General features: G+C 51.9%; 1 protein-coding gene across 1 annotated transcript in view; it reads right to left on the bottom strand.

Annotated features, from left to right (window-relative positions):
* Nucleotides 1-2,492: 2,492 nt before the first annotated feature.
* Nucleotides 2,493-27,794, bottom strand: part of Cotl1 (coactosin like F-actin binding protein 1) — a 38,524-nt gene continuing 13,222 nt past the window's right edge. Inside the window, exons 3-4 of the mRNA XM_020158549.2 lie at nucleotides 18,649-18,806; nucleotides 2,493-3,698 (exon numbers count right to left, since the gene is read on the bottom strand). Coding sequence (XP_020014138.1) covers nucleotides 3,588-3,698; nucleotides 18,649-18,806 — 269 coding nt within the window. The 3' untranslated portion in view covers nucleotides 2,493-3,587. The remainder of the gene's footprint in view (nucleotides 3,699-18,648; nucleotides 18,807-27,794) is intronic.

Genomic DNA, 27,794 nt, shown 5'->3' with positions numbered 1-27,794 from the left:
GACCCCCTTCCAAGCCCCAGGTAACCCCTGGGGTGTAAGCAGAGCGTCAGAGCTCCCTGGAGGGCTGAGCAATGTTTGGAAACAGACACGTCCCCAAGGACCAATCAGCAGCAGATCACAAAGAAGGCACCAGGACACCACTGGTTACTTGCAGAGCAGAGGGCCTCAGATGGCCTTGCCTGCCCTGTCCCCACCCCACCCCACCCCATGGATGAGGGCAGGATTCAGATCAATGCACCCCAGTCACAGTGAGGTGTAAATCCTTTGGAATGGCCAATGAGAGAAGGGTCTGTCCCCTCCCCTTGAATCTGGGCACCCCACAGGTTGCAGTGGAAATGGGCTGGGTCTTCAAGGCCAGGTCAGGAGGGGCCAGGCAACTCCCACCTGGTCCTTTGAGATACTCATTCTAAGCAAAGCCAGGCCACATAAGAAATCTGACAAGGCTGTTACCACACTGGGGGACCTGATAGGGTACTCTGACCCACAGCCTCATGGAGCTCCCACACTCTGCCAGCAGCAGCAACCGGTCATGAGAGAGGGCCAGCTAGACGGCCAGTCAGATCTGTCTGCAACAAAATTGAGAGCCCTATTCGCAAGAAAGGCCCCACTGAGCCCTCCCTGAACACCTGTCACCTATCCAGGGCAAGATAAAAGACTTGCTGCTACCCCATGGATCTTAGTGAGTAATCCGTCACCAGCAATGGGGACTTGGACAGCTGTCAAATGACCAATGAGTAAGCGAAGTCAGAGCACCCAGACCCCACCCAACCTGAGGAGGCAGAGGCAGGCAGGAGAGGCAGGGCAGCCCTGGGCAGCATCACCAGGTGGCCTGGAGGCATTGAGTGAGGGGGTCTGCCTTTGCAGAACTTGCAATGGCCATCAGTCAAGGCCCTCACTAGGGTTCTCTGACATGCCCAGGTTCTCCGCTTCACATCTAGGCCCGCCCCCCAGGCTCTCCCTCAGCAAACTGTACCACAGCCATGTCACCTCCCTGTCCCTTCACCCCTTCACCAGTGTCATTCCTGTCCCAGAGTCCTCAGCTCGGGTGCCACCTCCCCAGAGAAGTCCTCCTGGATGCCTGGCCAGCTGCTGGGCCTTTTGGTCTCTCCTAGGACCCAGGCTTTTCCAAAAAAGAACTTCTCTGTACCTGTGTGCCCACTGGTGGCACAGGCTTCCTGCTGTACCCCCTACCTTGGCCAGTGCCTGGCACACAGAAGGTGTTCCAGAAATATTTGTCAGCACTCACCATTCCATATTCCACTTACAAGAGGAACTGGCCAGAGACAGATGCCAACCTACTAGGGACACTGCCCCTTCCACAACCCTAGGGACAGAGGTGGCAGAAAGTGGGATTGGTCAGAGTCGGGGACTCTGGTTTGCCTGGTCTGGGATGGAGGCCTCTGTACTTCCAAAACTGATCCTTGTTCACAGCCAAGGATGAGATAGAGGCCCAGGAGGGGTCTGAGAGACCATCAGTTCCTAATTATTTGGGGTAGGGACTGAGATGGGGGCTATGAGCCTGGAGGAGAGCCCAGGAGAGCAGCCACTGTGGGCTGGCTTCCCAGAAGATCAAAGGCCTGGGGCACCAGAGTGAGGTGACAGTGGCAGTGCATGAGGGACAAGAAGACATGGCATGTTCCCAGATCCCAGGTTCTCCGACCACAGAAAGCACTTGTTCTGGGAAGACAGTGACTGATTTAGCTCCCTCTGTCCCAGGGACAGGGAAAAACAAGTCTCAGAGCTAACAAGTCCTGGTGAGTAAGAACACAGAGCCTCCCGCCGTACCAGACGCCTGGTCCACCACCATAGTGTTCGTGAAGCCTCCTAAGCGGTGGGCAGTACTGCTGCCCATTTTGCTGATGAGCAAAGCAAGATTCAGAGGGGTTGACCTCTGAAGCCTGGTAGCTATGAGCAGATGCATAGCCATTAGAACCCAGATGTGCCCGGGGGCCCCCAGGACCCCATGCCACTGAGCCGTCATGACCTTGCCTGCTCCTCGTAGGAGCTCCTTCTGCTCTGATTTTGGCTCTGCCTCTCCCAGCACCCTCTGCCAGTGTCTGAAACACCTCCAGCCTGATAGCAAGCCCAAAACGGATGGGTCCTGGAAATACAATTTCACAGCCCAAGGACAAAGGATGTCAGCCAGCCCCAGGAAGACACTTCCTCTTGGCTTTCCTGAAAAGCCAGGAGGATGCTGGTCACCTGCTTGCTGTCTGTTTGCCATGTCACATCCCAAGCTGCAGGCCTGAGCCTCAGAAGACCTGGGTTCAAATCCCAGCTCTGCCACATTCTCCCTCGTGACTTCAGGGGGAATTCACCTCTCTGAACCTCAGTTTCCATAAGTTGAACGAGCTATTGTTCATGGCTGTTAGGAATTTAAAAAGGTACTGGTCCTCATAGCTTCCTAAATACCTACTGAGTCTGAATACAAGGACAACTGCCTTTGTTTTTATAGTGAAGAAACTCAGCAAGACAAGTCAGAAAATCCAGCCTCTTTTTGAAAAAAAACATTTATTTCTGTAAACTGTTTGAGTGCCAGAGATGGGCTTTACAACCCCAGTACAGTACAGTTTTCTTCCCCAAAATGAAAGGAGCAAGGAAATCAGGAAAAAGAATTTTACAAAATGTGCCCACAAAGAACCAAGCCAATCACATCTTTCTTTAGAAACAAAACGAAGCAATCCTTCTGACTGCAGTGCGGACCCAGGATTCAAGCCACGCACTTTCTGGTCCCAAGAGGGCCGGGAAGGCCCTCTGGCCCCTGCTAGCCTTGCTGTTTCCACAGGCCCTAAAGTCACATTCTCCCCACAGTCTTGTCAAATGGGGAGTCTCTGAGGTTAACCCTGAAATACTCTTCCCATCCCACCATGACCCAGACTGTTCTCAATGCTAGGCAGCGATGTAAATCAAAAGGCTATCTTTGGATCACCCAGAAAAGCCACTGCCAGTGAGTTTTAAGGCAATTTTGACCACTTCCTACTCAGTCCAAACCAGACCTAAGCTTCCCACCACAGGGCAATGCTGACTCTGTAGGACAGGTAGTTTAGGCAACTTGGAATGGAGGTGGGGTGCGGGGCCCTGGATCAAATTCTAGAAGGTCTGGTCTGACTAGTGGGGTGAAAGTATGTGCTCATGATGGCTGCAGCCGATGGCACAGCTCCTGGCACAGCAGCTGGCTTAGCAGTAAGCAGGAGGTGGTCAAGGAAAACCAGGATGGTGCCCAGGCCAGGCCCTAGCAGCAAGGGCAGGCCGCAGGGGCTCAGACCAGGCAGGCCACAGCAAATGCAAGAGAAATGAGGCCCCTCAGATCTGATGGCAGGTGTGACTGTGGCATCAAAATGATTTTTCTTTAGAATGAAAAAGAGTGAGAAAAGAAATAGAGGAACCAAGAAAGAGTCTCATGAGCGTCATGAAGCAGGACACAGCCGGGTCAGGAGGAGGCAGGGAAGGGGACTCAGGTTGCAGACACAGGAGGGGCGTCGCCTCTCTTTGCTTCTCTCCCTGGTGGGCTGTGGGCTGGTAGCGGGGCCGGAGGTCCCCTCCTCCGTGGAGCAGCAGAAGGCTTTGGGGGGGACGGGGTGCTGGGCCTACTCCGTCTGGGCGTCATAATTGGCTCCCCCTGCCTTCTTCAGCTCGTTCTTGATGAAGTCTTCCTCCAGCTCCTTGCGATCGCTGATCACAAACTCCTTGGCGAAATTCTGCAAGGATGAATGGAAAGGCAGCGCTCAGTTCAAGAGGAAGAGGTAGATCTGAGCGTTGCCGGGGCAACACAGCAGGAAGTCTTGGTACCCAAAAACAAGCAAGAAGCATCAAAATGAAGATTTGACAGCAGAGTCACGTGTCAGATAGCACACTGAGATCGGAGAGTGGGTTACAGTGGCGTCCATGACTGTGGAGGTGGACCAGAGTCACACTTGTGGCCCTGTCATTTCCTGGCTGTGTTACCTTGGGCAAGTCCCTTTCAACTCTGTTACTCGTCTTTTCGACTTCCTCATCTACAAACACTCGCCTTGTGGGGGAATTACAGAAGAAGTTGAGAAGGCAGGTAGGGGCGCTGGTAAGAGTTTAACACCAAAAAAGAAAAAAGAAAGGCTAGAAGGGAGGGAGGGAGGACGGAAGGACGCTCCCCCTGGTTTGTAGCTGCTGCCATTCCCGTGGTATAAATATCCTCAGAAGCTGATTTCAAGCTGCCATCACGTGGGGTGAAGACAGATGACATCGGCTCTCACAAGCTGGCTGAAGCCACCACCCATCATAAAGCCACCGGGGATTCTGGTCCCAGCCAAGGTTCAGCCCTGGAGTGAATATACTGGGATTTCCAGCCACACCCAGTTACTTGAAGGCAGGGGTTTTGTTTGCATTCACTCAGCAAACAGGACACAGGGTTATGGGGTATAAGGGTGAGGAAAATGGATGCAGACATGGTTGCCTCTTGAGGTGCCAGGTTTTGCCCATGTAACCCACTGACCTGGCACACACGAGGCACTCAGTAGATGCTTACTTTGAAGAAGGTAGTTGGTCTTTTCAGACAATCCTGAGCCAGGACAATAAACAGTTATTTTGTATGTGGCTCATAAGACTTCAATAAACAAAGGAAATTTCAAGAGATGACAGAGAAAGTTGCCAAGAAATCAATTAAGTCTAAAGGTTAGAAAACACGCACAAGAAAGACCAGAACAAAATAATGCAAACAAAGGCTGTTTTTTTTTCCCTTTTCCAAGCACTGCAGATGGACCCCAGGGCCTCCGTCTTGCTGGGCAAGTGCTCTACCACTGAGCTACATCCACCAGTGCTCGGTACTAAGTGTGCCCGCCCCTGTGTGTGATTCTGAGACCAACCCACAGTACCAAGTGTAATTCTCGAACCCTTTAATGCGACTCACATCTGTATTCCTAGAGATCTACCCAAGAGAAATGAGGGTTGGGGACATGGTTTGAGTGGTAGACTGCCAGCCTAGCAAGCACAAAGCCCTGAGCTCAAACCCTGGTACCTCAAAAAAAAAGGAAAAGAAAACAGTCACACAAACATTCATAACTGCCAAAAATATGGCAACAACCCAAATGTCCATTAACAAATGAGTGGGCAACAAACACTGGAGTATTATGCAGTCATGAAAAAGAATGGGGTTCTCACACACACACACTACTACACGGATGAGCCGAAAATATGCTGAGCAAAAGAAGCCAGACATGAAAGGCTGCCTATCGTCTGACTTCACTTACGTGAAATGTCCAAAAAAGGCAAATCGACAGAGGCAGAAGGCAGATTCATGGTTACAGGACCCAGTGATGGGAAACAGGAAATGACAGAGTGTTCTAAAATTAGAGGTAGTGAAGGTTGCACAACTCTGCAAATCTACTAAAAATCACTGAACTTTACAAAAGGACAAGTTAATTTCATGGTGTGCAAATTAAACCTGTTCTTATAAGACATCCTACAAGACAATCAATCTTATTCCTCAGTATTATTTTTTAAAATATCACCTAAAGTGATCAATATTATCTCCAGCTTACAAATGAGGAAAGAAAGGCTGAGGACTGCAATGCTTGCCCGATGTCACACAACGCCAAGGTCTGGCACCTAAGAGTCACCATCTACCAAGCTCAATTCCCAGTACCACCGTGCCAAAACAAAAAAGAGCAACCATACCGAAGCTGGTGTGGTAGTGCACAGCATCTCCTTTTGGGGAGATGGAGCTAAATGGGGCTGGTGGCTTCACCACACTAAATGCACTAAATGTCATTGTGCATTTGTAAATGGTTAATTTTAAATTAAGTGAATTTCACATCAGTTAAAAAACAAAACCTAAGAGTTGCCAAACCAGCAAGAAGACTAAGACAGGAGAAGCCTCAAGGTCACGTTTTACAGCACAGAGAGAAAGCGTTTGCTAAGCCAAGCCGCTGAGAACAGTGACCCTGAATGAGAGAGAAGGTTAATATTTATGCAGTAGTTGACGTGTACCAGGCACAGCCTCACACCTTTTCTCACTGAATCCTCCTTCCTTATATCAGCTTCTTAATGTCTTAAGGTAAGCCCATGGGCTGAGCTGAGAGAGACCTGCCCAGACGCACAAAACAGCCCTGAGACCCCCCTACTTTCCGCAGGACGTGTGAACCACACACAAGGAGCACAGGAGCCTAAGAGCCAGAAAGCAGAATTGAGAACTGACAGTTTCTCGGTTCAGCACCCAGCCCAGCAGCACAGGGGAGGGGTGGCGTGCGCCCAAGGTAGGAAGCCAGGGTGAGAACCTAAGAAGGAAGTCCAAAGTCCTCCTGCCTTGTGATGGCTACATATGGCTGTCTAAATAAGGGCACTTGATGTGTGTGTCGATTAGCTATTAGATGTCAATGAAGAAATAAGTATGATAAGGTCTAAGACATCTGTCTCCAGCTATGAAATAAAAGCAACCCCAAACCCCATGCTTTTTCAGAGATATGTTTAAAACCAAACGATTAGCAAATAAGTGGCTCCAAGTTATCCAAAGAAATGTAGGAAAGCAACCTAGCCATCTCTGAAAGTGTTGCAGGCAAGTTCACTCTGACGTGACACACAGGACGTCACACACGCCACACAGGACACCATGCACACCTTGTTCTGCATTGACAGAGGTCCTCTTCTCTCTGTCCAGCAGAACAGAGTGGAGATGATTTTGCTTGAAGAAGACATGTTTGTATTGTCACTGCCTACAGAGGCCTGTGACAAGTCCCCCAGGACTCTGTTATTATGGGAAAACAAGGTGCAGATCACATGTCCTAGCACAGTCCACTGCGCTCAGAGGCCTCTGTGACCTTAAGGTTTCACTCATTCTCAGGGGGACATCAGATTGCATGAAATTAACAGTCCCACCTCAGTCTTTACTGAAGGTTTTTCTCTTCTGACGACCAAGACAGGCATTTAAACGTTTCCAACACTACACGTAGCTGTGGTGATGCTGAAGGTCCCACAAGACCAGATCCCAAATTCTCTCTCCAGGAGAAGCCCGGTGCCCTGCCTCCAGGTGCATCGATGGATTCTTATTCACATGGGCCTTCGGTGTCCCACTACCAGCTGGGGGAGCTGGTGCTGCTGCATTTGGCTCTGCTCCCCTCACCATGCAAGAGCCCCTGCCCTGCAGCTGACAAGCGGCGGAATCTGGTCCCCACTGCAGCCCACGCTGCCCTGAAGCTGAGCCCAGAGAAGGTGTTCTTGGGTGGCTGGAGAGCCGGGATTCCGCTGGCTCCTCCTATCTTGACAGCAGCACAGACGGCAGGGCTGGCCGGAAGGACCTTAGGTCCTCTTCCCTCACTCCTCAGCCAAAGAATGGGAAACTGAGGCTCACAGTGGTGCCACACACAGCCAGTGAAACAGCAGTTGCCCCTAGCCCACCCCTTCCACCTGTGTCCACTCACCTCTCCCCATGCCCTTTAGGAGCCACCTCTTCACATCCTTTGTGCCTCAAAGTGACTCCTAGCACCCTCTAAACAAGTGTCCTCCTCTGGATCCAACCACCTGACACTTCACAGACACCCCAGCCATGCACAGGGCGCCACAGAGCAACACAGGTGACCAGATGCCAAGGCTGTTCCTCACCCTATTTTGGGGGTCTGCTCCTCCAGGGTACACACAGGCAGGTGAAGATGGCAGGTAACACATGGTGGTCCTGGGAGCCCCTATACAGGATACTTGCCACTCCCAAAGGCCACAAAGGTCATGGACACTTCTGATACAGGGTGTGAAGTCTACAAAATGTCCCCCAAATGCCTGCATTGAGCATCAACCTCTAAATCAACTTGAAGCCAGGCTCCTGTAACCCCAGCTACGTGGAAGGCTGAGACCAGGAGGATCGCGGTTTGAGGTCAGCCTAGTCAAACAGTTCAAGGGACCCCCGTCTCCAAAATGCCCAGAGCAAAATGGACCGGAGGTGTGGCTCAAGAGGAAAAGCGCCTGCTTTGCAAGTGCAAAGCCCTGAATTCAAACCCCAATCCCACCAAAGACAAAAAAAATCTCACAACAACCCCTTGCCCCCGCCTGCACCGCCTGCACCGCCTGCACCGCCTGCACCGCGCCAGCGATTCTGCTGAGCAGTCAGGCTTTGGGGCTTGGCTGGAGGAGGAAGGATTGCCACCACCGCTGGCTCGGTATGCAGAAAGAGGCAAAAACCAAGCAACATTGCTGGCCAGATGAGCCGGACCAGGGAGCAAGGTGGAGACCAGAAGGAGGCTGTGAGGAAACACTGATATGCACCGTGGACGAAAACCACGAAGTTACCTATGCGAACACAGCCACCTCCCAAGGTGGTCACACCTCCCCACACACAGCCACCGAGCCTCCACGTGCCACCAAACAGCCACGGGGGCCAGGTGCCGGCCACATCTAGAAAGGACACGTGCAAGCCTGAAAGAAGAGCAGGCAAGGAGAAGGGCCCAGCACAGAGGGCCTGGCAGGACCTTCACGAGCTGGGACGTCCCCTGTCTTTACGCGGTGCTCATGAGGGAAATTTGAAATGTACCTGAACTCAGCAAGCTGTCCACATCAGACACATGCTTCTGCTAATGAAGGGGGGAGGGAGGAGCTGAAACAGGAGCCCCAGAGGACAGAGGACAGGCAAGAGACCCAGACGGGAGAAGCAATTCATCCAAGTACACAGCAACCACAAAGTGGCCTGGGGGCAAGTACCTGGTGCCAAGCCTGTCCCCTCTCACCCACATCCTGCCTCAGGGTGCTCTAGACTGTCTGTTCCCTGGCGCCTCACATTAGTGGCCCCAATCCATCAGGGTTCAAAGCACAAAGTGCCAGTCAGGGGACACCGTCATTGTCACCTGTGACTCTAGAAAGGTTTTCCTCATTTTGTCCAGGAACACTGTGCCCCTCTCTAAAGGTTTCTGGACACTTTCCCTTTTTTGCCAAGAGGGGCTTTTCATAAGGAGAGGCCCCTCCAGCGACATCCAACTCCTCGAAGCTGATGGCCTCCAACAGAAGGGCTTGGAAACATGCGATGACCACCAAGCTGAGCTCAAGCTTTGTCTCTCTGACTTTTCTGTTTGTGCCACAAAGATCCCAAGCAGACATCGGTCTGCCTTCCCAGGGAGGGGACTCAGGTGAAGGCCTGGGTTGGGTTGTGCCAAGGGTCTTTTTACTTATTTTCCCACCCCTGGTTTTACTTATTTATTTATTTTAATTATTATTTTTTTTATTCACATGTGCATACATTATTTGTGTTGTTTCTCCCCCCTTCCCCCCTCAGTTCCAGGCAGGTCCTGTTCTGCCTTTATCACTAGTTTTGTTGAAGAAAAGAGACAAACCTAATAAGGAAGACAAAGTGTTTTTGCTAGCTGAGTTGAGGATAGCTATACAGAGATATTCCTAGCATTGCTTTCGTGTACACGTGTTATGACCCATGTTGATTCATCTCTAACTGATCTTTACCCTGGTTCCTGATCCCCTTCTCATGATAACCTCTGTTGCTTTAAGGTTTCTGTATTAGTTCCTCTGGAGTGGGGACATCAAACGCTTTCATGTTTTGGGTTTTCTACCTACTCCTATATCACCAAAATGTGTTCTCCCCTTATCATGTGATCCAAGTCCAACCACATTGCTGCATTTGCCCTACATCTAAAGTCCGCATATGACCGCCCTGGTTTTAAATCATCCCTTTCGTTTGTAAACAGCTCCCAACTGCCTGGGTTTAAAGACTAGCATTAATCCAAAACACGCTGGGAGTGACTTTGGGACAAAGTTCTGCCTATTCACTTCCAACACCCTCCCTGGAGGTGACCAGAGTCCCTGAGTCTGTGTCCTCATTTGCGAACGGGCCCTAGGTCCTAGGGCTGTGGCAAGGGCTTGGGGAGCGTGCAAAGGGCCACTGCTGGATGTGCCAGTACAGAGTAAGTACTCAATGCTTATTTGCGAAGATTATAAAGGACTGTGCTCTCCCCTCCATTCTCAAGACTGCAGGCAAGTCCCAGACAGATAAGTTCTCTGGGCTACACTTGCTTCCTCTTTCCACCATTCATCCCCAACTTGTTTTTGCAGCGCTGTAGTTTAAACTCAGGACCTCAATCTTGCTAGGCAGGTGCTCTACCACTTGAGCCATGCCCCCAGCCCTTCTTGCTTATTTTTTGGATAGGGTCTTGGCTTTTGCCTGGCTGGCCTCAGACAGTGATCCTTCTACTTATGGCTCTCTGTAAGGTAGGATTACAGGCATGCACCATCACATCCGGCCCCCATCATTCATTTTTGTAGAGAAGACGGCACCTCCAGCTGCAAAGCCCAAAGCTGGGCCTGGGGCTAGACCATTTGAACTATGGGGTGTCTCTAACCAGTGTGAAGAGTGTGGGTGCAGACATTTGAGATGGCCAGAATGCATGCATTTGTAAAGCAGGTTGGGGGAGAGGACCACACACTTCCCTACACCCTAGGAAGTCAAAATCCTGGCACCCTGCATCTTTGAGGGCCTGGGAGCAGAAAAAGAGGCAGCTTCTGAAACGCCCTGAAGGATGCACTCTGGGTCCTGGTTTCCATCTCTGTGAAAGGAGAGAGGGGACAAAAGGGTGTCCCTTGACTTTCCTCACCAGCCATCTGGGAACCCACCTGAAGGCCCTGGAGCACATGGTCAAGGGACAGTGTTCCACTGTAGACACCAGACTCCCGGCGCAGTGGGGAAAAGTGGGTCAGAACGGTCAGCTGTGGGCTCACAGCCTGGTCCTGAGATGAAGGTCATGTGCTGGTGTCAGGCCCACCTCAAAGCCCTGCAAAGTGCAGGGGGCGGGGAAGACAAGCCCGATGCTGGCCACAGTAGTGTGCCTTTCCCAAAAGTGGGTGGAGCTGAATTATAAACCAAAGGTCCTGGAACACTGAAAAAAAGCAGCCAGTACCCAGTATCCCGGTATCCAGTACCCTGGGCACCTCCCAGGAGCATGAGGCTAGTGAGAGCACCCAGCAGCAAAGCGGCCACCACTGCCAGCCTCCCTGGCCCGGTGCCGCCCTCCTACGCCTTTCTACGGTGCGGGAGACCAAGCTTTTAAGCGCCACACTGGCAAGGTATAATTTACCCAAAAAGAGCAGCTTCTTGGAACATGTGTGAGTCATTAGAGAAGAAGAGAAAAACAAACATCAGAATGGTATGGCTGAGCATTTGACAGATTTGGGAACAAAGACACCTGTGCCACCCTTACAGCTTAGAAGTGACGGGACTCTGAATCACTAGGGAGAGAAGGAAGGACAAAACACAGGCACACACATGGCCACATTTCAGGTGGGCACGGGTGATTATCTAACAAACACAGGTGACCAGCAGGCATAGTGGCCTCAGAGCCTGCCATGAGTAGGTACCAGCCCAAACTAAACAGGAGCAGATCGATGACTGGAAACCTGACCCCTGCATCCAGGCAACAGTGTAGAGCCCACTCTCTGCGTCCTGACCACAGACATCCACAGAAGCCCTGACTCCACCTGGCCTGACCTCCAGCGACTGCTTCATCTACATCAGGGATGACAAAAATGGGAAACCTTCCACTTGCTCCTCCTGGGTCCATGGCAGACGTCACCAATCAATCATGGCACTTTTCCTAAGGAGGTCAGTTTTACCCTCTGAATCCTTCTTAACCCAGAGGTCCAAAGAGTCCCTGCCCACTGATTAGCTGATAAGATAGTGATTAAGTCCAGGTTTGGTCTTCAACTTCTACCCTGTCAAAACTGTGCCTGGCACTTCTTGTTCCCAGCCACAACCGTTTGCAAATTTTTCCCAAAGAAGTAATTCAACAGAAAATTTTTTAAAGTTACAACACATATCTTAAGAGATTGTCAGTAAATACCAAACTGTGTCCATATTTCAACAAAAACTGAATAAATAAGTAAATAGCACCTTTCTGTATGCCCGACACTTCTCATGTACAGGACCTTACTGACTTCCCAGAAACCCGTGGGTTAGATTAACGTCCTATTATTCAGATGAGGAATGAGAGGCTCAGAGACAGGAAGAGCCGGTGACAGCCCCAGGATAAGGAACACACGCACATGCACACACGTACCACATTCAGTCACAAAGCAGTGCAGGGCCTCTGAGATTACCGGACGTCAGGCGCTGTGCAGCACGAGGTGAGGGCTGCGAGCTGCCTCTGCCCTGACAAGGGCTGCATCACAGCCTGCTGTGGCTGTGGCTGTGGCTGTGGCTGTGGCTGTGGCTGTGACCAGGGCCCCTCGGCCATGAGCACAAACCCATGGGGGCTGCGGCCGACCATCATGTCTGAGCACTTGTTAAAAACCACAAGGCCTCAGGAAACAGGGCTTGGGGCTCACTCTTGAGGATATCCTGGACAAATAAGGACTAGGGGACAGAGCACATGAGGGAGGAGAGGAAGGAGGAAAAGCCACATGGAGCTACAAGATGTGGCACAGTGAACAGTGGCCCTGCTGAACGCCACAGGACTCTCAAGGCTGCTGCTATGCCTGCATGCCCAGTGTCCTCCCTGCACAGCAGGTGGGTTCCCCTCTACCAGGTCAGACATCTGCACTGGGCTCCGGAGGCCAGCTGCTGCATGGTGACAGTGCAGGACTGCTCCCAGGCTGGAGCCAATCTGGAGTTCTGTGAGTGAGAGATGGCAGATCCGGCCTGTTGGGCAGAAAAGTGCCTCTGTTTACCTGCTGTGCAGCCCCACAGTGCAGGGGTCTCTGGGAGCAAAAGCAGGCTCCTCACTCTCCAGTTCAGAGCCTTGCTGGGAGTCCCCAACTGCCTGACCGCCAGGTAAAGCCCAACTTCAAAGTGGTCTCCAACCCCCACCATCTGCTTCTGCCTCACTATTCACCTTGGCTCAAGCATTGTCCCCCTGACCGTCAGTTTCCCCATCTAGACACGGGGGTGATTTCAGTACCTGGTCCTCAGTGCACTAGGCCTGGCACCACCATGCCTGGGCTGCTGGAGATTCAACTTTGCATTCGGACGTTTTGTGTTTCGAAATGCCCAACATTAGCCACAGTGGGGCGGGGCCTAGCCTGGGAACAAAAAGCCTCGGAATCTGGGAGCATGCAGGGCAGGGCTCCCGGTGCCAGTTCGGAGCCCAGCCTCGGAGAGCAACGAAGAGGCCACTGGGCCTTGGGCACTCGAAGCTGGTGCCCTGCCAACCTTGCTCTGCAGAGGGCGTGGGGTTTCTGGATTCCCTGGGCCTCCCCACCGGCCTCACCCCTGGGTGGAACTGGCTTCCTCTACCAGAGCTTCATTCAGCCCAGAGAACAGTGGCCATCGTCTCCAAGCACTGTCCCAGAAACACACACTAAGGCTAGGCAGGCAGATCTGGCTCCTATGTGCCCAAAAACCAGGACTTCAAGGCACTAAGAGTGCCACGTAATAAAGGAGCCCCAAGGAAATGACTTTCTACTTGGGCATAGCAGAAACAGATCTAGGAGCAGTTAATTCTGACTGTGGCAGGCAGGAGAATGGGATCAGGGTTTTAATGGATGAATAGGAGTTCGCCAGGTGCCAAAGGGAGAAACCCTTTTTATATCTGCTACTTTTCTTTAATCCCTCTAATAATTCTGAACTTTTATATCCTCTTTTTCATAAGTAAGAACACAGTTACTAAAGATAAGATAACTCACACACGAGTCCTAATGCTACAAGCTAACAGAGCTATATCAGAAGAGTAGACACTTAGCAGCTATGTTGTTTCCAGGTGTGTTTGTTTTTAGAGTTTACTGGGTATCCTGGCACACTTTCCTAATTCCAGAATTAATGAGGTTACGAGGATCAAGAATTTGAGCTGGGCACAGTAGCTCACTCCTATAATCCTAGCTTCTTGGGAAACTGAGGTCAGGAGGATCAAGGTTTGAGGCCAACCCTGGGCAAATAGTTCACAAGACCCCATCTCCAAAATAACCAGTGCAAAATGGACTGAAGGTATGACTCAAGCAGTGTAGCGCCTGCTTTGCAAGTTTGAAGCCCTGAGTTCAAACCCCAGTCCCACCAAAAAAAAAAAAGAGTTTAAGCCAGGACTTGGGCCATGGCTCAAGTGGTAAAGCACTTGCCTGGAAAGTTAGGGAGGCCTTGAGCTGAGGCCCCAGCAATGCCAAAATAAATAAATGAATAATGTACAATAAGGTAAAAAAAAAATAGAATTCTTTCACAAAATATAAAAAGGATTTAAAATTTTAAAAAAGAGTTTGATCCAGCCTGGGTTACATCACAAGACCCCATCTCAATCAATCAATAGCCAGGCACCAATGACTCACGCCTGTAATCCTAGCTCTCAGGAGGCAGAGATTAGGAGGATCATGGTTCAAAGCCAGCCCAGGCATAGTTTTTGAGACCCTATCTCCAAAATACCCAACACAAAAAAGGGCTGGCAGAGTGCCTCAAGTGGTAAAGCGCCTGCCTAGCAAGTGAGGTCCTGAGTTCAAATCCACCAAGAAACCCAATCAACCAAATGTAAAAGGTTACAGGACTCCTCAGAGCCTCTCATGTGCCGTGTGCAACATGCATATACAAAAGCAGAGCTTCCGAAACCCACTGTCATCTGAGAGTGCCTTTCCTGGTACGAGAGGGCTCTGGGGACTGTGGGGAAGGGGCCAGCACTGGGCTCAGAGCCAGACAGACTGGGCTGCAGGCGAAGCTCAGCCTCCTTAGCTGTACGGTGGGGAAAGACAGGCCCGGTCCTGAGAACATGTGACTGAATTCTGGAAAGTCCTGAACAGAGCGTCAGGCACATACATAGTAGGGGCACAATGAAAATACTGGTACTGATACTATCATTACCACGCAAGAGTCCCCAGGGGAAAGCTGGGGCGCCTCGACGTGCGGTCCCGGAATGCAGGTGGCAGAACAGATGCCACCTGGCATGGTCACACGCTCCCTGGACCCTGCTTTTCTCCATGCTGAGCACTGAGCTGTGCTTTCTAGAACCCAGGCTGTGTGAACGTCACCTATGTTTAAACAGAGACAGTGGAAACCAGGGTGAGGCCCAGCAGCAGAGGGTTCCCCGGCATGGCTGGCCTAGCATGCACGAGGCCCTGGGCTCCGTCTCCAGCCCTGCAAAAATAAGTAATAGGTAGATAAAGGATAGGAAGATGGATGGATGGATAGACAGACAGACAGATAAAATAAAACACATGAATTAAGCTATTTTGCAAGACAGGTCTGATGATGGGTGACCAAGTCTGGCTCTAACACAAGGTGGCCTGAGCCCGGCACTGGCCACCGCACTGTCCCCAAAAGCCAGCAGAGGCACCAGAACAATGGACTGGTGTTTGTTCCTGGCAGCCCTGGTGCTGCTTGCTCAGCACCCCCATTTTCTGTGCTCGGAGTCAGGGTCACACTCATCCCGTGGCCTGGGGATGGGGAGCGTTTGCTTTTGTGGGCTTTCCCAGATCCAGACCCGCTCAGCTCCTAGCTGGCTGTGAGCAACCACAGTGAACCAACCTCCTGACGCCTAATCCTCAGCTCAGCCCTGCCACTCGCTGGCTATGGATTTGGAGCAAGCCCTACCACTCCTCAGTTTCCCTGAACACCAAGGCACCCTCATGGCAGACCAGCATATGACTGGGCAAGGCCAGGTCCTTCCTGGGCTGCTACCGGCCGTAACTCTGGCCCCAACCATTCTCAAGACACCCAGGCAACCTGAGGAGCAATGAGAACACTCACGTCCACGTGGCTCAAGGCCCCCCACCAGGAGAGGAGAGGGGAGGATCGCACCAACCCTAAGAGGCAGACACCATGTTCCCCTGTTTCCGGACCCGGTGACTGAGGCCCAAGAGGGTGAGCAATGGATCCAAGGCCACACAGTAAGCAATGGAAGCAAAATGTGAGCCCAAGCCATCTGGCTGGCAATTCTAAACTCCAGACCACTGCACCTCCTGGGCCACATCAAATAAGGTTCTTTTAAAGGAATAATGCCTTTATAAGCATTTACCCCACTTAAAAAGCCCAGATTAAGAACGGAAGCTAAATTCAGGGCATTTATTCTTCACGTGGAAGCTGTGGCAAAAGGCAGTGGGGAATGTGACCCGTCCCCAAGGCACTGAATCCAGAAAGGCCCATTCACAGATCAGGCCTGAGTCCCCATGAGGGAAGGGGACAAATGCCAGTGGTGCCATGAGTCCAGCAACTGGGGAAAGAACATAGCAGCCAGGGAGGGGACCCCTAAACGTTGCACTTGAAACTGCAGGACCAACGCAAGGCCCCTCACCGCTTCAGGTCATTAACCCTGTGCGTGTGTGCGGGTGTGTGCGCAGGTGTGTGCGTGTGTGTGCGCGGGTGTGCGTGTGTGTGTGCGTGTGCGGGTGTGTGCGGGTGTGTGCGCGCGTGCGTGTGTGTGTGTGTGTGTGTGTGTGTGTGTGTGTGTGTGTGTAGACAGGGTCTCACTATGTAGCCCAGGCAGGCACTGAACCTGTGATCTTCCTGCCTCAGCCTCCAGAGGAGCTGGGATTACAGGCATGGCCAGCACGCTCAACATCAGGCAATTAGTATTTTAAAAGTAGAAGAGGTCAAGGTAAATGACAGAGGTGAACTGTGACACTGCCCTGTGGTTCAGGGTGGTGTCCTGGCTCCCACCTGAGCAGACACCTGACTTCTCCATCCACCTCTCTCCTTTGAACAACGGGGATCACACTCGAGACACCAATCACGAAGCCCTGCCTCCCCCTCGCCCCAAGTGACCCACACTGGACTGGTGGGGTCTTCCTGGGGACTGACAGTGCTGAGGGAGGCACCACCACAGCCTGGATGTTTCTCCTGCCCGGCAAAGCCCAGAGACAAGAGATGGCAACACTGCTTGAGCCCTGGATCCAGCCACACCTGAAGCCAATGCCCACCCCACTTCCGTGCCTCCCACACCCAAGAGCCAGGCAGTGACCTTTGTTTTTGACTCATTTAACTTTACAAATAAATGAATTATGACTATTATTCCCACCTCAGAGTCCACACCAGAGAATTCATTTCCCCGAATCACCTAGTCTTTGGCCTACTGAACCAAATGAAGTGAGTTCTAGACCCAAAAGAAGCTGCATGTCTGCTTCCTGGGTATGAAGTTCCCCCCGGAGGGGGAGAGAGAGTTCTGGAACCAGACAGTGGTGACCGATGGCTGCACGACACAGGAATATGCTTAGCACCACTGAATCACACTCTTGAAACCAGTTTAAAATGGCAAACTACATGTAATTGTACTTTATCACAATTTTTTTAAATAGAAAGAAAAGGAACTGCAGGACTGGAAAGCTGGTACCCCCTGATCATCTCCTGGCAGGCACCCCCACACTGGTCCCCATCTGAGTGCAGAGGGGAGGGCCTGAAGCCCTCTGGCTGGGACCCGGGACGCTGTCACGTTTTCTGTTCTGTTGCCACTCAAGAGACTCCTGAAGCTAGTTAACCATTAAAACCCACCTGGCCTGGAAAAAAGTAGTCTACAGGACCACTGTCCAGGACCTGGAACCAGTGACAGGGTCAGGCAGAGCGCTCCACCCCTTTTAAAGATGGCTATCACACCTGTTACCTCGTAACACATTCTTCAATTGTCAACACAAGGTGGAGGGGGCTGTGCCCCGCACAATGCTGCCACAGCAGTACTTAGAAAAAGAATGACTGGGATTAAAAAAAAAGAAAAAAATAATAATGACTGGAAGCAGCTCAGGGGCCAGGAGCAGGGAATATTCAGTACACACTGCTACCAGAAAAGCACTAATTGTCACAGGCGATGCGACCCCACAACTGATGGAAATTACATGGACCTGGAAAAAAAGCTGCAGCCAACAGTGCCCTGCAGGCTGTGCTGCGGCTCTGCATAAAAGTACCCGGTGCACACAGCCAGAGGAGCTGGCAGGAAGGGCACCACACACTGTGTGACAGGGACCTCAGGATTCACTGTAGCCTTTCTTCTGCCACTTGAGCCTCTAGCCTAGGATTTTCTTTTGCACCAGTTAAATAGCTTTCCATCTCTAAGACAACATGTGGTGGGGAAGGCAATGGTGTCCCCTGCTCCCTGTGACACACAGGCAGCTGAAGGGATGGGTCACTCCAGATTTCTGGTCATTTGAACAACAGTTTAAATGAATTGAAAGTAGGAAAGAGTCTCTGGCTCACGGGTTTTGAGAAATGGCTGTCTGGGCTGAGAGTTAGTACTGCAGGTCTGTGGCAGAGCACTCACCTAGTGTGTGAAAGGCCCTGGGGTCCATCCCAGCACCACCAAAAATAAGGGCGCAGGAAGCCCTCATCTAGCTACCCCTGGGTGACCTTTCTGGGATTCATGTTTTCTTTTCTCAAGGTGGTCCCATCCCCTAACCCCAAAGCAGTTTCTAGTAGTGGCCAGAATAAAAAACGTTTAAGGCACAGAACTGTACCCTTGGGACTTGTCCGTGATGTGACTAGGCAGTGGCTGCCATCTTGGTCATCCTCCAAACCCCCTTCTCTGTAAGCAGCCAGCCACCCACAGGGTACATGGCCAGCACCATATTTCTGTGGCATGGTAGCCAAGATGGCAGACCCAGATACCCAGCACCAGCCCCGATCTTAAATGACGTCAGTAACATTTCACCGATGGCTCTACTGGTCCAGAGATGCAGCATCTTCCAAGTCACCATGAAGTCAGAGCCAGGCGTCCAAGCCAGGACCCTCTGCCGCTGCTGGGTGGGCCCGTGGGAAGGTGCGACCCCCCCCAGCCCCTACAGGAGCCCAGGAGAATTGCTTACCTGTACCACCTCCTTCACCAGCGTCTTGTCCGTGCCAGTTTTGGCGCGCTGCAGCCCGCTGACATTCTCCCCGATCCATGTGATGAGGGCGAATTTGGACCTCTTGCTCATGGCGTCCCCGGTAGTGAAGCGGACAAAGGCGAACAACCGGACATCGTCTGTGGCCGAAGCAAAGAGAACGCGGTGCTCACGTGAGACACCCCAAATCACGTCTCTGAGAAGTTGTGAGGGCCACCAGTGTCCCCACGGCGACACTATTACTGAGAGCACCCCGGGCTGAAGGCAGGAAGGAAGCTCATGCCCATTGACCTTGGCCTTCCTGTCTCCTTTGACCCCCATGACAGCACTTCAGGCTCGGGTGACTACTTCACAGAGGGGCAATGGAGGCAGAGAATAGCCACGTGACTCTCCTGAGGCTGAGCAGGCAGTCCGAGGTCATGCTGGGATCTGAACCCAGGCCTCTCTGGCTGTAATCTACCACCTTCACACGATCAAGGCTCAAATCAAGGGGAGACAAATTCGTCTCCTCTTCCTCCCTCAACAACGAGGTCGTTCTTAGAAGGGGAGAGCCACACTGTGCAGGTGGGCACAGGAGGAAAGAGAAAGTGTCTGTAACGGGCTGGAATGTGGCTCTAGGTCCACCAGGGACAGTCAGCTATGGCCCTGCAGTCAGGCCATGGTCTCCGACATTCCCGGCTTGCTGTGTGTTGCTCCTTCTATTTTATACACTCACTTCTGCCAAAATGACTTTGGCCACTAGTTGGTTCCACTGGTCTATATCTCAGTTTTGTTTCACTACTTCTGTTTTCGTCATGGGCACCACAATTCAATACGCTAAGTTCCTCTGTCTTCCACGGCCCCACTCAAAGAGAATTTGATGTTCTTGAGATTTTTATGTGGTGTGCGTGCATGTGTGTCTGTTATTTGGGACCAGTCAGTTCCTAGAGGTGGGGGACCATTCTGTGCATCATTCAGTGTTAAGCAGCATCTCTGGTCTCCACCCCCCACTAGATGCCAGGAGCACCCCTAAATTCCAGCAACCAAAACCACCTCCAGACGCTGCCCGATGCCCCTGGGGGCTAGCCTCTCAGGCAGACATATCTTATCCCATCTCATCAGGACCGCTTTTGTTTTGCCCACAAGTTCTGTGCTTCATTTAGGATATCACCTATCTTGCCAAGCGTATGGTGGCAATGCCTGTAATCCCAGCACTGGAGAGACTGGGGCAGCAGGACACTGAGTTTGAGGCCAGTCTGGGCTACATAACAAGACCCTGTCTCAAACAAAAAAGGAAGGAAGGAAGGAAGGAAGGAAATATCTTTATTCAGCCTAATTCACGCGTGTTTCACATTTAACGGTCCTGATGGATGGGCTCTCGTGACAGTTCCTGCCTGGTGGTGGCTGGTACAGAGGACGCCACTGGTCTGGAGTCACTCATCTTGTATCAACCACTTTGCTAAAACTCACGTTCTCGCAGGCTTTGGGTTGGTAGCTCTAGGATTTCTCAGGTCTCCAACAGTTCTGCAGAGCATGTAAGTTAACACCAGAAGCCAAGGCCAAGACACCATCATCCTGTGCACCCCACCCCCACCTCTATCCCTCATCCCCTCCACCTCTATCTGTAGGTGGCACAGGCCTTGAGTGCCAGCTCTCTCCCTTGCATCAAGGTGAGGGGCAGATGGGGAGTCTCTGTGGCACTTGGGCTGATGGGAAGCCCACGTGTCCACGGGGAGCTGAGAACCACCCGCCACTGCAGCCCAAGCAGGACTCACACTCTGCAGTCCAGGACACCCACAACGCTTATGGTTTTGTTTGTTTCTTTTTTGAGATAGGGTCTCACTCTGTAGCCCAGGCTGGCCTTAAACTGGCAATCCTCCTGCCTCAACCTCCCAAGTGCTGGAATTGCAGGCAAAGGAAGCAATTCCAGGAGGCAGAAGAGCATATGGGTGACAGCTCCATCCCCTGCTCACAAGGGCACTGACTTAATCCCCCAAAGCTGAGCCTCCACTGCCTCACCTGTAAAATTGGGTGACTTTCTTTTGTCCTTTTCACCTTTTTTGCCAACTGAGATGAAAGTCACATAGCACAGAACACGATTTAGCGGCTTTTAGTACACCCACAGAACTGTGCAACCGTCACCACCACCACCACCCCATTCCAGAACATTCTCATCATCCCTAAAAGAAACCGCGAACAGACACTTCCCATTCTCCACCCAGCCCCAGGCAGCCACTAATCTGCCTTGTGTCTCTGGGGATTTGCCTGCTGTAGACATTTCACATAAATGACATCATGAAGTAGGCGGCCTTTTGTGACTGAGCTCTTTCATGCAGAATCATGTTCAAGGCTCACCTATGTAATAGTGGACGTCACTACTTTATCCCCTTCTGTGGCTACAGAACATTCCATGGCACAGCTGGACCATGTTAAGTTTGTCCATTCGTCATTCGATGGACAATGGGCTGCCTCCACAATGGCGAGATCTCACACTCCCTCGCCAGTCAGCCATGAATGTTGAACAGGACAGCTCCAAAACGCACCTCCATTTCTTCAGGGAAGACCCTTTCTCCTGAAGCTATTGCCACAGGACGGGCTGCCAGGTGGCCACTGGCACAGGAGACCAGGCTGGCGTGATTGTGGCACGAGCTCCTGAGCCCCTGTGACCGGTGCAGATGCAGCATGGGAGACACTGAGTCCCACGCATTTCCAGGTGGTCCAGTGGCACTTGAGAAGCCCGGGCACTGTGTTGAGGAGTGTGGTCTGAGCACTGGCAGCCTTGGCCCGCGGGGAAGGCCGACATTTCCCTACTGAATTTCACGCACAAAAGAATACTGGGGCCGTTTCCACAGTGACCACACTCCACTCCCCAGTTCTACAGGGGCCGTCCTGACACTTGGATCCCTGTGACAGCGTCTGAACCAGCCTGCCTGTCCCTGTCAAAGCCTCCACGGAGGAAAGCAGCTAGCACTGCAGAGGGCCCAGGTACCTTTTGGAGACCCTGACTCTTCGCTCAGCCAAGCGCAGAGCCTTCTGGCACAGTCAGCATTCCCAGCCGGTCTCTCTTCTTGACGTCACCGTCCTGGGTATTGGCCAGCTTCTCTGTGCAACACCAGCCTTTTTCAAGGTGGCCTCTGTGCTGGCTGCTGAGGGCATCCACACGGCCATCCTCTGTGGCCCCCTGGTTCTCCAAGTCCATCCCTTGCCCCTTTTAGACCCCCTGGTTTATCCTGCATGGATACCCTGGTTCCCTCTAGTGTCACCCCAGCTCTTACCGAAGAATCACAAGCAGTCACCAAATTAAACCCTGAGTCCCAAGTACCAGGCCAGGGCTTGGCACAAGATAGGTACACAGTAAGTCACACAGCCCCAAGGGCATCGGGAACCTTCCAGAACCACAGGCTGATGTCATTATATTAGCATGAGGGAGGAGCACAGTGTGCAGGTGGCTGTTCTGTGCTTATCTGACAATGGTTCGGTCAACAAGATTGCTGATGGACACATTTTCAAAAATCCAAGAGTCACGTTATGTTTACAAATGTTTGCCGCCTAAGATCTGGCCAGATAGAGAAAAGTCAACATTTCACAGCTGTCCTGCAGCCCTGGCTGCCTCCCACCCACCCTGGAGGAGACTCGTGGCCCTCTGGACCAGCCATGGGTAGCTCAGGGAGGTTCTTCAGAGGCCAGGTTTGACGCCCTTTCCCTTCTGAGCAAACACCATAGCACGTATGCTAAGATGGCAAGATTAGCCAAGGGTTGGTATCTGGGCTTGCTGTCACCTGGTCTGTGCCATTAGTGGGGCCCAAGTGGTGAGGTACCAGGCAACCCTTGCCAGTAGGTTGGAAAACAGGTTAAGTCTAAAACAGCGGTTCTCAGCAGCACCCAGGGACTCCAGGCACACGTGAGTTTCCAGGGTCCACCCCAAGCCTGCTCATTCAGGACAAGCCCCCTGAGAGCCTCAGAAGCAGAGAGTGGCGGGGAGGAAACAGTGGAGCTTCCATGGAGCACAAGCATCGCGGTGGGCAGATGGGGCAGCACAAGAGGCCTCCAGGCTGGAGGCCAGCCTCCTCCTTCCTTCCCCCCACACCCCTTCGTTTTAAGGAAGTGATCGGGCCAGACGCTTCCTGTACGGTCTGCCTGTTCAATGCAATAATCTGTAGCCCTGAATCCCTGAGACGTGGTTTCTGAGCCACACGCCATCAAAGACTACAAGGACTGTCCCCTGTGACTCCCCACCCTCCCCCAGATCCTGCTTTCCACAAACGAGAAAGCCACAGTGGGAAGGCGCTGCTGTGCAGTGGCACCAGGTCCCCTCACCTGAGTCCCTGGTCTCCATTACCTCCCGCTCACCTATTCACAACGATTCAAATGTGCACCATAAATTTCCTAAAAGCCCCACCCAGGAGAGCTGCCAGCACCACTGTTGGTTTCCTTCAGGACGATGTTGTGCATACAAAACCCGGACTGGCAGCACATGGCAGGCCCAACTCGGGGACGGTGACGCCCTCCCCTCCCACACAGCGAGGCTTATTCGTGAAGGACACAGTGCCACTCCATCCACTGGCCCAGGCCAGTGAGGGCTGATCTCCGGGAAACAGCTCCTGTCCCAGGCAGGCCCACAGGGAGGAAGAGGGGCCTCCTTTCTGCCAGGCTCTTGGTCTTCTTTGACTAAGTTCATAAGCCTCAGGAAGCCATCACATCTGAAGTGCACAGGATGCCACCTGGCACAGGGTAGGGCTCAGCAGAGCTGCCGCCAATCTCATGGCATCTCCTCCTTGGCCCTTCTTCCCCCCACCGCCTCTCCCCTGTCCCCGCTCCTAACACCTCCATGGCCTCCACCACCTGCTCTCGCCTGTCTCCTCCCCATCTGCGTCTCCTCCTTCCACTCCCTCCCTCCCCTGCATCTCCCTGTCCAGGACCAGGAGCAGGGTGGCATTTTAGAGAGGCAAGGAGGGGAGGAGAGTTCCAGGAAGGAGAAGGGAAGGCCAGGATAAGCAGAGAGGAAGGGGACAGCCAGGGACCAGACAGGGTACTGAGCAGTGACAGCCACAGGGATGTGTGTGTGGTGTGTGTTTGTCCATACACCCATGCATGTATGCTAAGATGGCAAGACTGACCAAGGGTTGATACCTTGCTGTCCCCTGGTCTGTGCCACTGGTGGGGCCCAAGTGGTAAGGAATGACAACAGACTGAGTGACCACAAAAGGGGATAAGCCACAGGATAGAGGAAAAGGGGGAAGTTAGAATTTTCTGGAATTCCCAAGCCACCAGGGCAGGCTGCTCCAATAATTTCCCAAAAATGACAAATAGCATATTCCCCACCAAGCTCTCAAGGACTGTCCTGCCCTGCCCTTCCACCTGAACCTGGAATCTCAGATGACCATGAGAGAGACCAAGCTCAAATCCCAGTCCCACCGCAAAAGAAAAAGAAAAGAGAGAAACCAATCTCACATGGGGTGTCCCCAGCAGGATCCACATTGACTGGTGGTGGCCTTACCTTCTCCCCAAAGGCCTTCTAGTCTCTTGAGCTGTCCCCAAAGCCAGTCCTGGCTGGAGCCCAGGAGACCTGGGATTGAGGACCTGCCATGCACAGCTGCAAACACTTTTGCAAATGATTCTGCTTGTTACACATAAAGTACATCCTGGGTGTAAAATAAGTACAAATACAAGTAAGCAAAACCAATGGTCCCCTCCCTAAGTAAGCCCTACAAACTTGTCAGCACAAAAGAGTCATTTGAATCTTTGAAGCTACTGTCTGTCCAGTTCTTCTGCCCCCGCCCCATGCCCCATACTGGAGATGGAACCCAGGGCCTCACACCTGCGAGGCAAGTGCTCTACCAGAGTCACGGCCCCAGCCCAGCTCTGTCCAGTTCCTATGCCCCCAGCACTGGTCACAGTGCCAGGCACATTGCACAGACCCTAGAGATGGTCTGTGGGCCAACAGAAAGAAAAGAGAGGGGGAGAGAGAGGGATTTCATAACTTCCACCTGATGCCGAAGAAGACACAAGGAGGAAGAGGAGGGTGGGAGGAAATTGCTCCAGAGCCCAGCAGGCTTGCAGCCTTTTCTTTCTTTCTCTCTCTCTCTCTCTCTCTCTCTCTCTCTCTCTCTCTCTCTCTCTCTCTCCCTCCCTCCCTCCCTCTCTCTCTCTCTCTCTCTCTCTCCCTCTCTCTCTTTCTCTCTCTGTCTTGCTGACTTAGCCCCCTCTGGAAGTTATGCAAACAGCTTCAGGAAGGGAAAAACAGCCCACACGCCAGAAAGCTGCGTTGTCAGCTTACACAGGGGCAGCACCCGGAGCGAGCGTGGAGGGAAGTGGAAGGAATTCTGACATCCCGCGGCTGCCAGGGCACGGCAGCAGCTGGACCATGGGCATCACAGCAGCTGAGCCTCACGGGTGGCTCCAGGGCAGCTGGGGCAGTGAGGACCCAGCCTGAGAAGGGGCCCACGGCCTCTCCCACCAAAGAGGAAGGTGGGCAGCGGTCATATGGCAAGCAGGCTGAGCCCCAGTCTAGCAGGAAGTTGAAGGGAGAGCTCTAATTACTAAAAGGCCTCCATCACTCAGTTTCCCCTGAGTGACAAGAGCAAAACAAAGCAACACAAAACACCCCTGTCCCACTCAAGTAGAAAATCTTAAAAATATAAAAAAATCAATAAAAGCCCTTAGTCCAGAAAGAAAAGCCCTGTTTACATCTAGAGGCTGTACTTGTTTACTGTGCTATGTGTCCGGGTGATGCGTTTGGTGATGTGTCCAGGTTTTGTGTTCCTGTGAGGTATCCAGGAGTTGTGTCCAGGTGACACATCTGGATGTAGTGTTCAGGTGTTTTATCTGGGTGACGTGTGCAGTTTTGCATTTGCCCTCTTGCCATAATGTGCAGTCTTGGATTCACCCCCCACACACACATCAAGCAGTGGGCTCCCCAAATGATTCCTGCCTAATTGAGTTCTCATTAAAAACCTGTGACCCAGCTTCCCTTGTTTGACGAGAAAGTGGAGTGCAGGACAGCCCGAGGAGAGGAAGACAGCAGAGCACCGGGATCAGGCTGATCCAGATAACCAGATTGCACAGCGAGGCTTCCCCCACAGCCAAGCACCGCACTTCCCTAAACGGTTATTTCTTACTTCCTTAAATGGAAGTCAGTGAGTTCTGACTGTCTCCACCCTCTGACTTAGAGGACAATGACTAAAGCCATCCCAAGATGCTGAGCACATCACTGCACCATCTACAGTGACACTCTGAGGCTTGTGAGGGATTCAAGGTTTGACTGCCAGAGCACTGGCAGCCCTGACATGCACTGCTTTATATCTCTTTTTCATAGTTTTGCTATCATTTAGTCATCTGACAAACACCCAGTGACACAAAGACTTTGTCAAATAAGATGCAATTCCTACCCTCAAAAAAATACAGTCTAGCCAAGGTGCCAGTGGTTTACACCCGTAATCCTAGCTACTCAGTAGGCAGAAATCAGGAGGATCACTGTCCAAGACTAGCCCAGGCAACAAAAGTGAAACCCTATCTCAAAAAGGACTGGTGGTCATGAAGAAGAACGAAATGTTATTATTCGCTGGTAAATGCATGGAATTGGAGAACATCATTCTGAGTGAGGTTAGCCTGGCCCAAAAGACCAAAAATCGTATGTTCTCCCTCATATTTGGACATTAGATCAAGGGCAAACACAACAAGGGGATTGGACTTTGAGCACATGATAAAAGCGAGAGCACACAAGGGAGGGGTGAGGATAGGTAAGACACCTAAAAAACTAGCTAGCATTTGTTGCACTTAACGCAGAGAAACTAAAGCAGATACCTTAAAGCAACTGAGGCCAATAGGAAAAGGGGACCAGGAACTAGAAAAAAGGTTAGATCAAAAAGAATTAACCTAGAAGGTAACACACAAGCACAGGAAATCAATGTGAGTCAATGCCCTGTATAGCTATCCTTATCTCAACCAGCAAAAACCCTTGTTCCTTCCTATTATTGCTTATACTCTCTCTACAACAAAATTAGAGATAAGGGCAAAATAGTTTCTGCTGGGTATTGAGGGGGGGGAGAGGGAGGGGGCGGAGTGGGTGGTAAGGGAGGGGTGGGGGCAGGGGGGAGAAATGACCCATGCCTTGTATGCACATATGAATAATAAATAAATAAATAAATAAATAAAAATAAAAATAAAAAGGGCTGGTGGAGTGGATCAAGTAGTAGGCAGCTTGCCTAGCAAGTGTGGGGCCCTGAATTCAAACCCCAGTACTGAAAAAATGAATAATTAAATAGTCTAGTAGGACAAACAAAACCCAGCATAGGAAGACAGTGTCAATAGTGCTGTGAGAGTTGTTACTGGGAACATCAAAGAAAGAACAAAATTAATTCTGCCTGGAGAATGTGATCATGGCAGGCTTCATGGAGGAGGTAATATCTGATCTGGGTCTTGAAGGATGACTTGGAGTTCACCCAAGGTAAGGATGAAGGGGATGAGGGGGAGATCCTGATAGCGTTCCACAGACAGAGCTCAGAGTGCCTCCCTCCTCCAGCTCTTCACTAGCTCTGACATAAACCAAGCTTAGTATAACAGTGTGTGGAATAAGAGTTCAAAACTCAGAATGCTTTTTCCAGTTTACTTGTCCCTACTCAGAGGCCCGGAATCTTGAGCACCCTGACACACAGCGCATGTGTGACAAACATTTCTGAGTCCACACGGAATCTTTGCAGGTCACCTCTGACTGCTCAGGTCTCTGAGTTCCCATCTCAGCTATGCTTCAAGTCAGAGGAGGTGGCATTTTGCAAGAACACAGGTAAAAGTGACTTCCACCCCCAGAGAGCAGGAATGAATAGACTGCAGGAAAGGCCTAATGCGGAGGAATGTAACCAGCTGGTTTGGGCAGACCCGCCCTTCTGTAAAGGACATGGGAAGGATGGAGCATTGGGTAGTGCTGCTGGCCAGGTGATGCCCACCCTAGGGTAAGGAGGACAAGGAGTGGGGGGCCCTCTGTCTTTCACAGGCATCACAAGTGCAGCCCCAGGGCACAGCCACTTCCAAACTGCAGCAGCAGCAAAGCCACGAGGCCAGGGGTCAAGACCCAGCTCTGCCTCTGCTACCGTGGCTCCCCTCTGACCCCCATCCCCAGGCTGGGATGGCCTCTTGTCTCTGCCATAGGGCCT

Source organism: Castor canadensis, chromosome 15 (genome assembly GCF_047511655.1).
Source record: "Castor canadensis chromosome 15, mCasCan1.hap1v2, whole genome shotgun sequence".
Lineage (NCBI taxonomy): Eukaryota > Metazoa > Chordata > Mammalia > Rodentia > Castoridae > Castor > Castor canadensis.
This window is presented reverse-complemented; position numbering and strand designations above follow the sequence as displayed.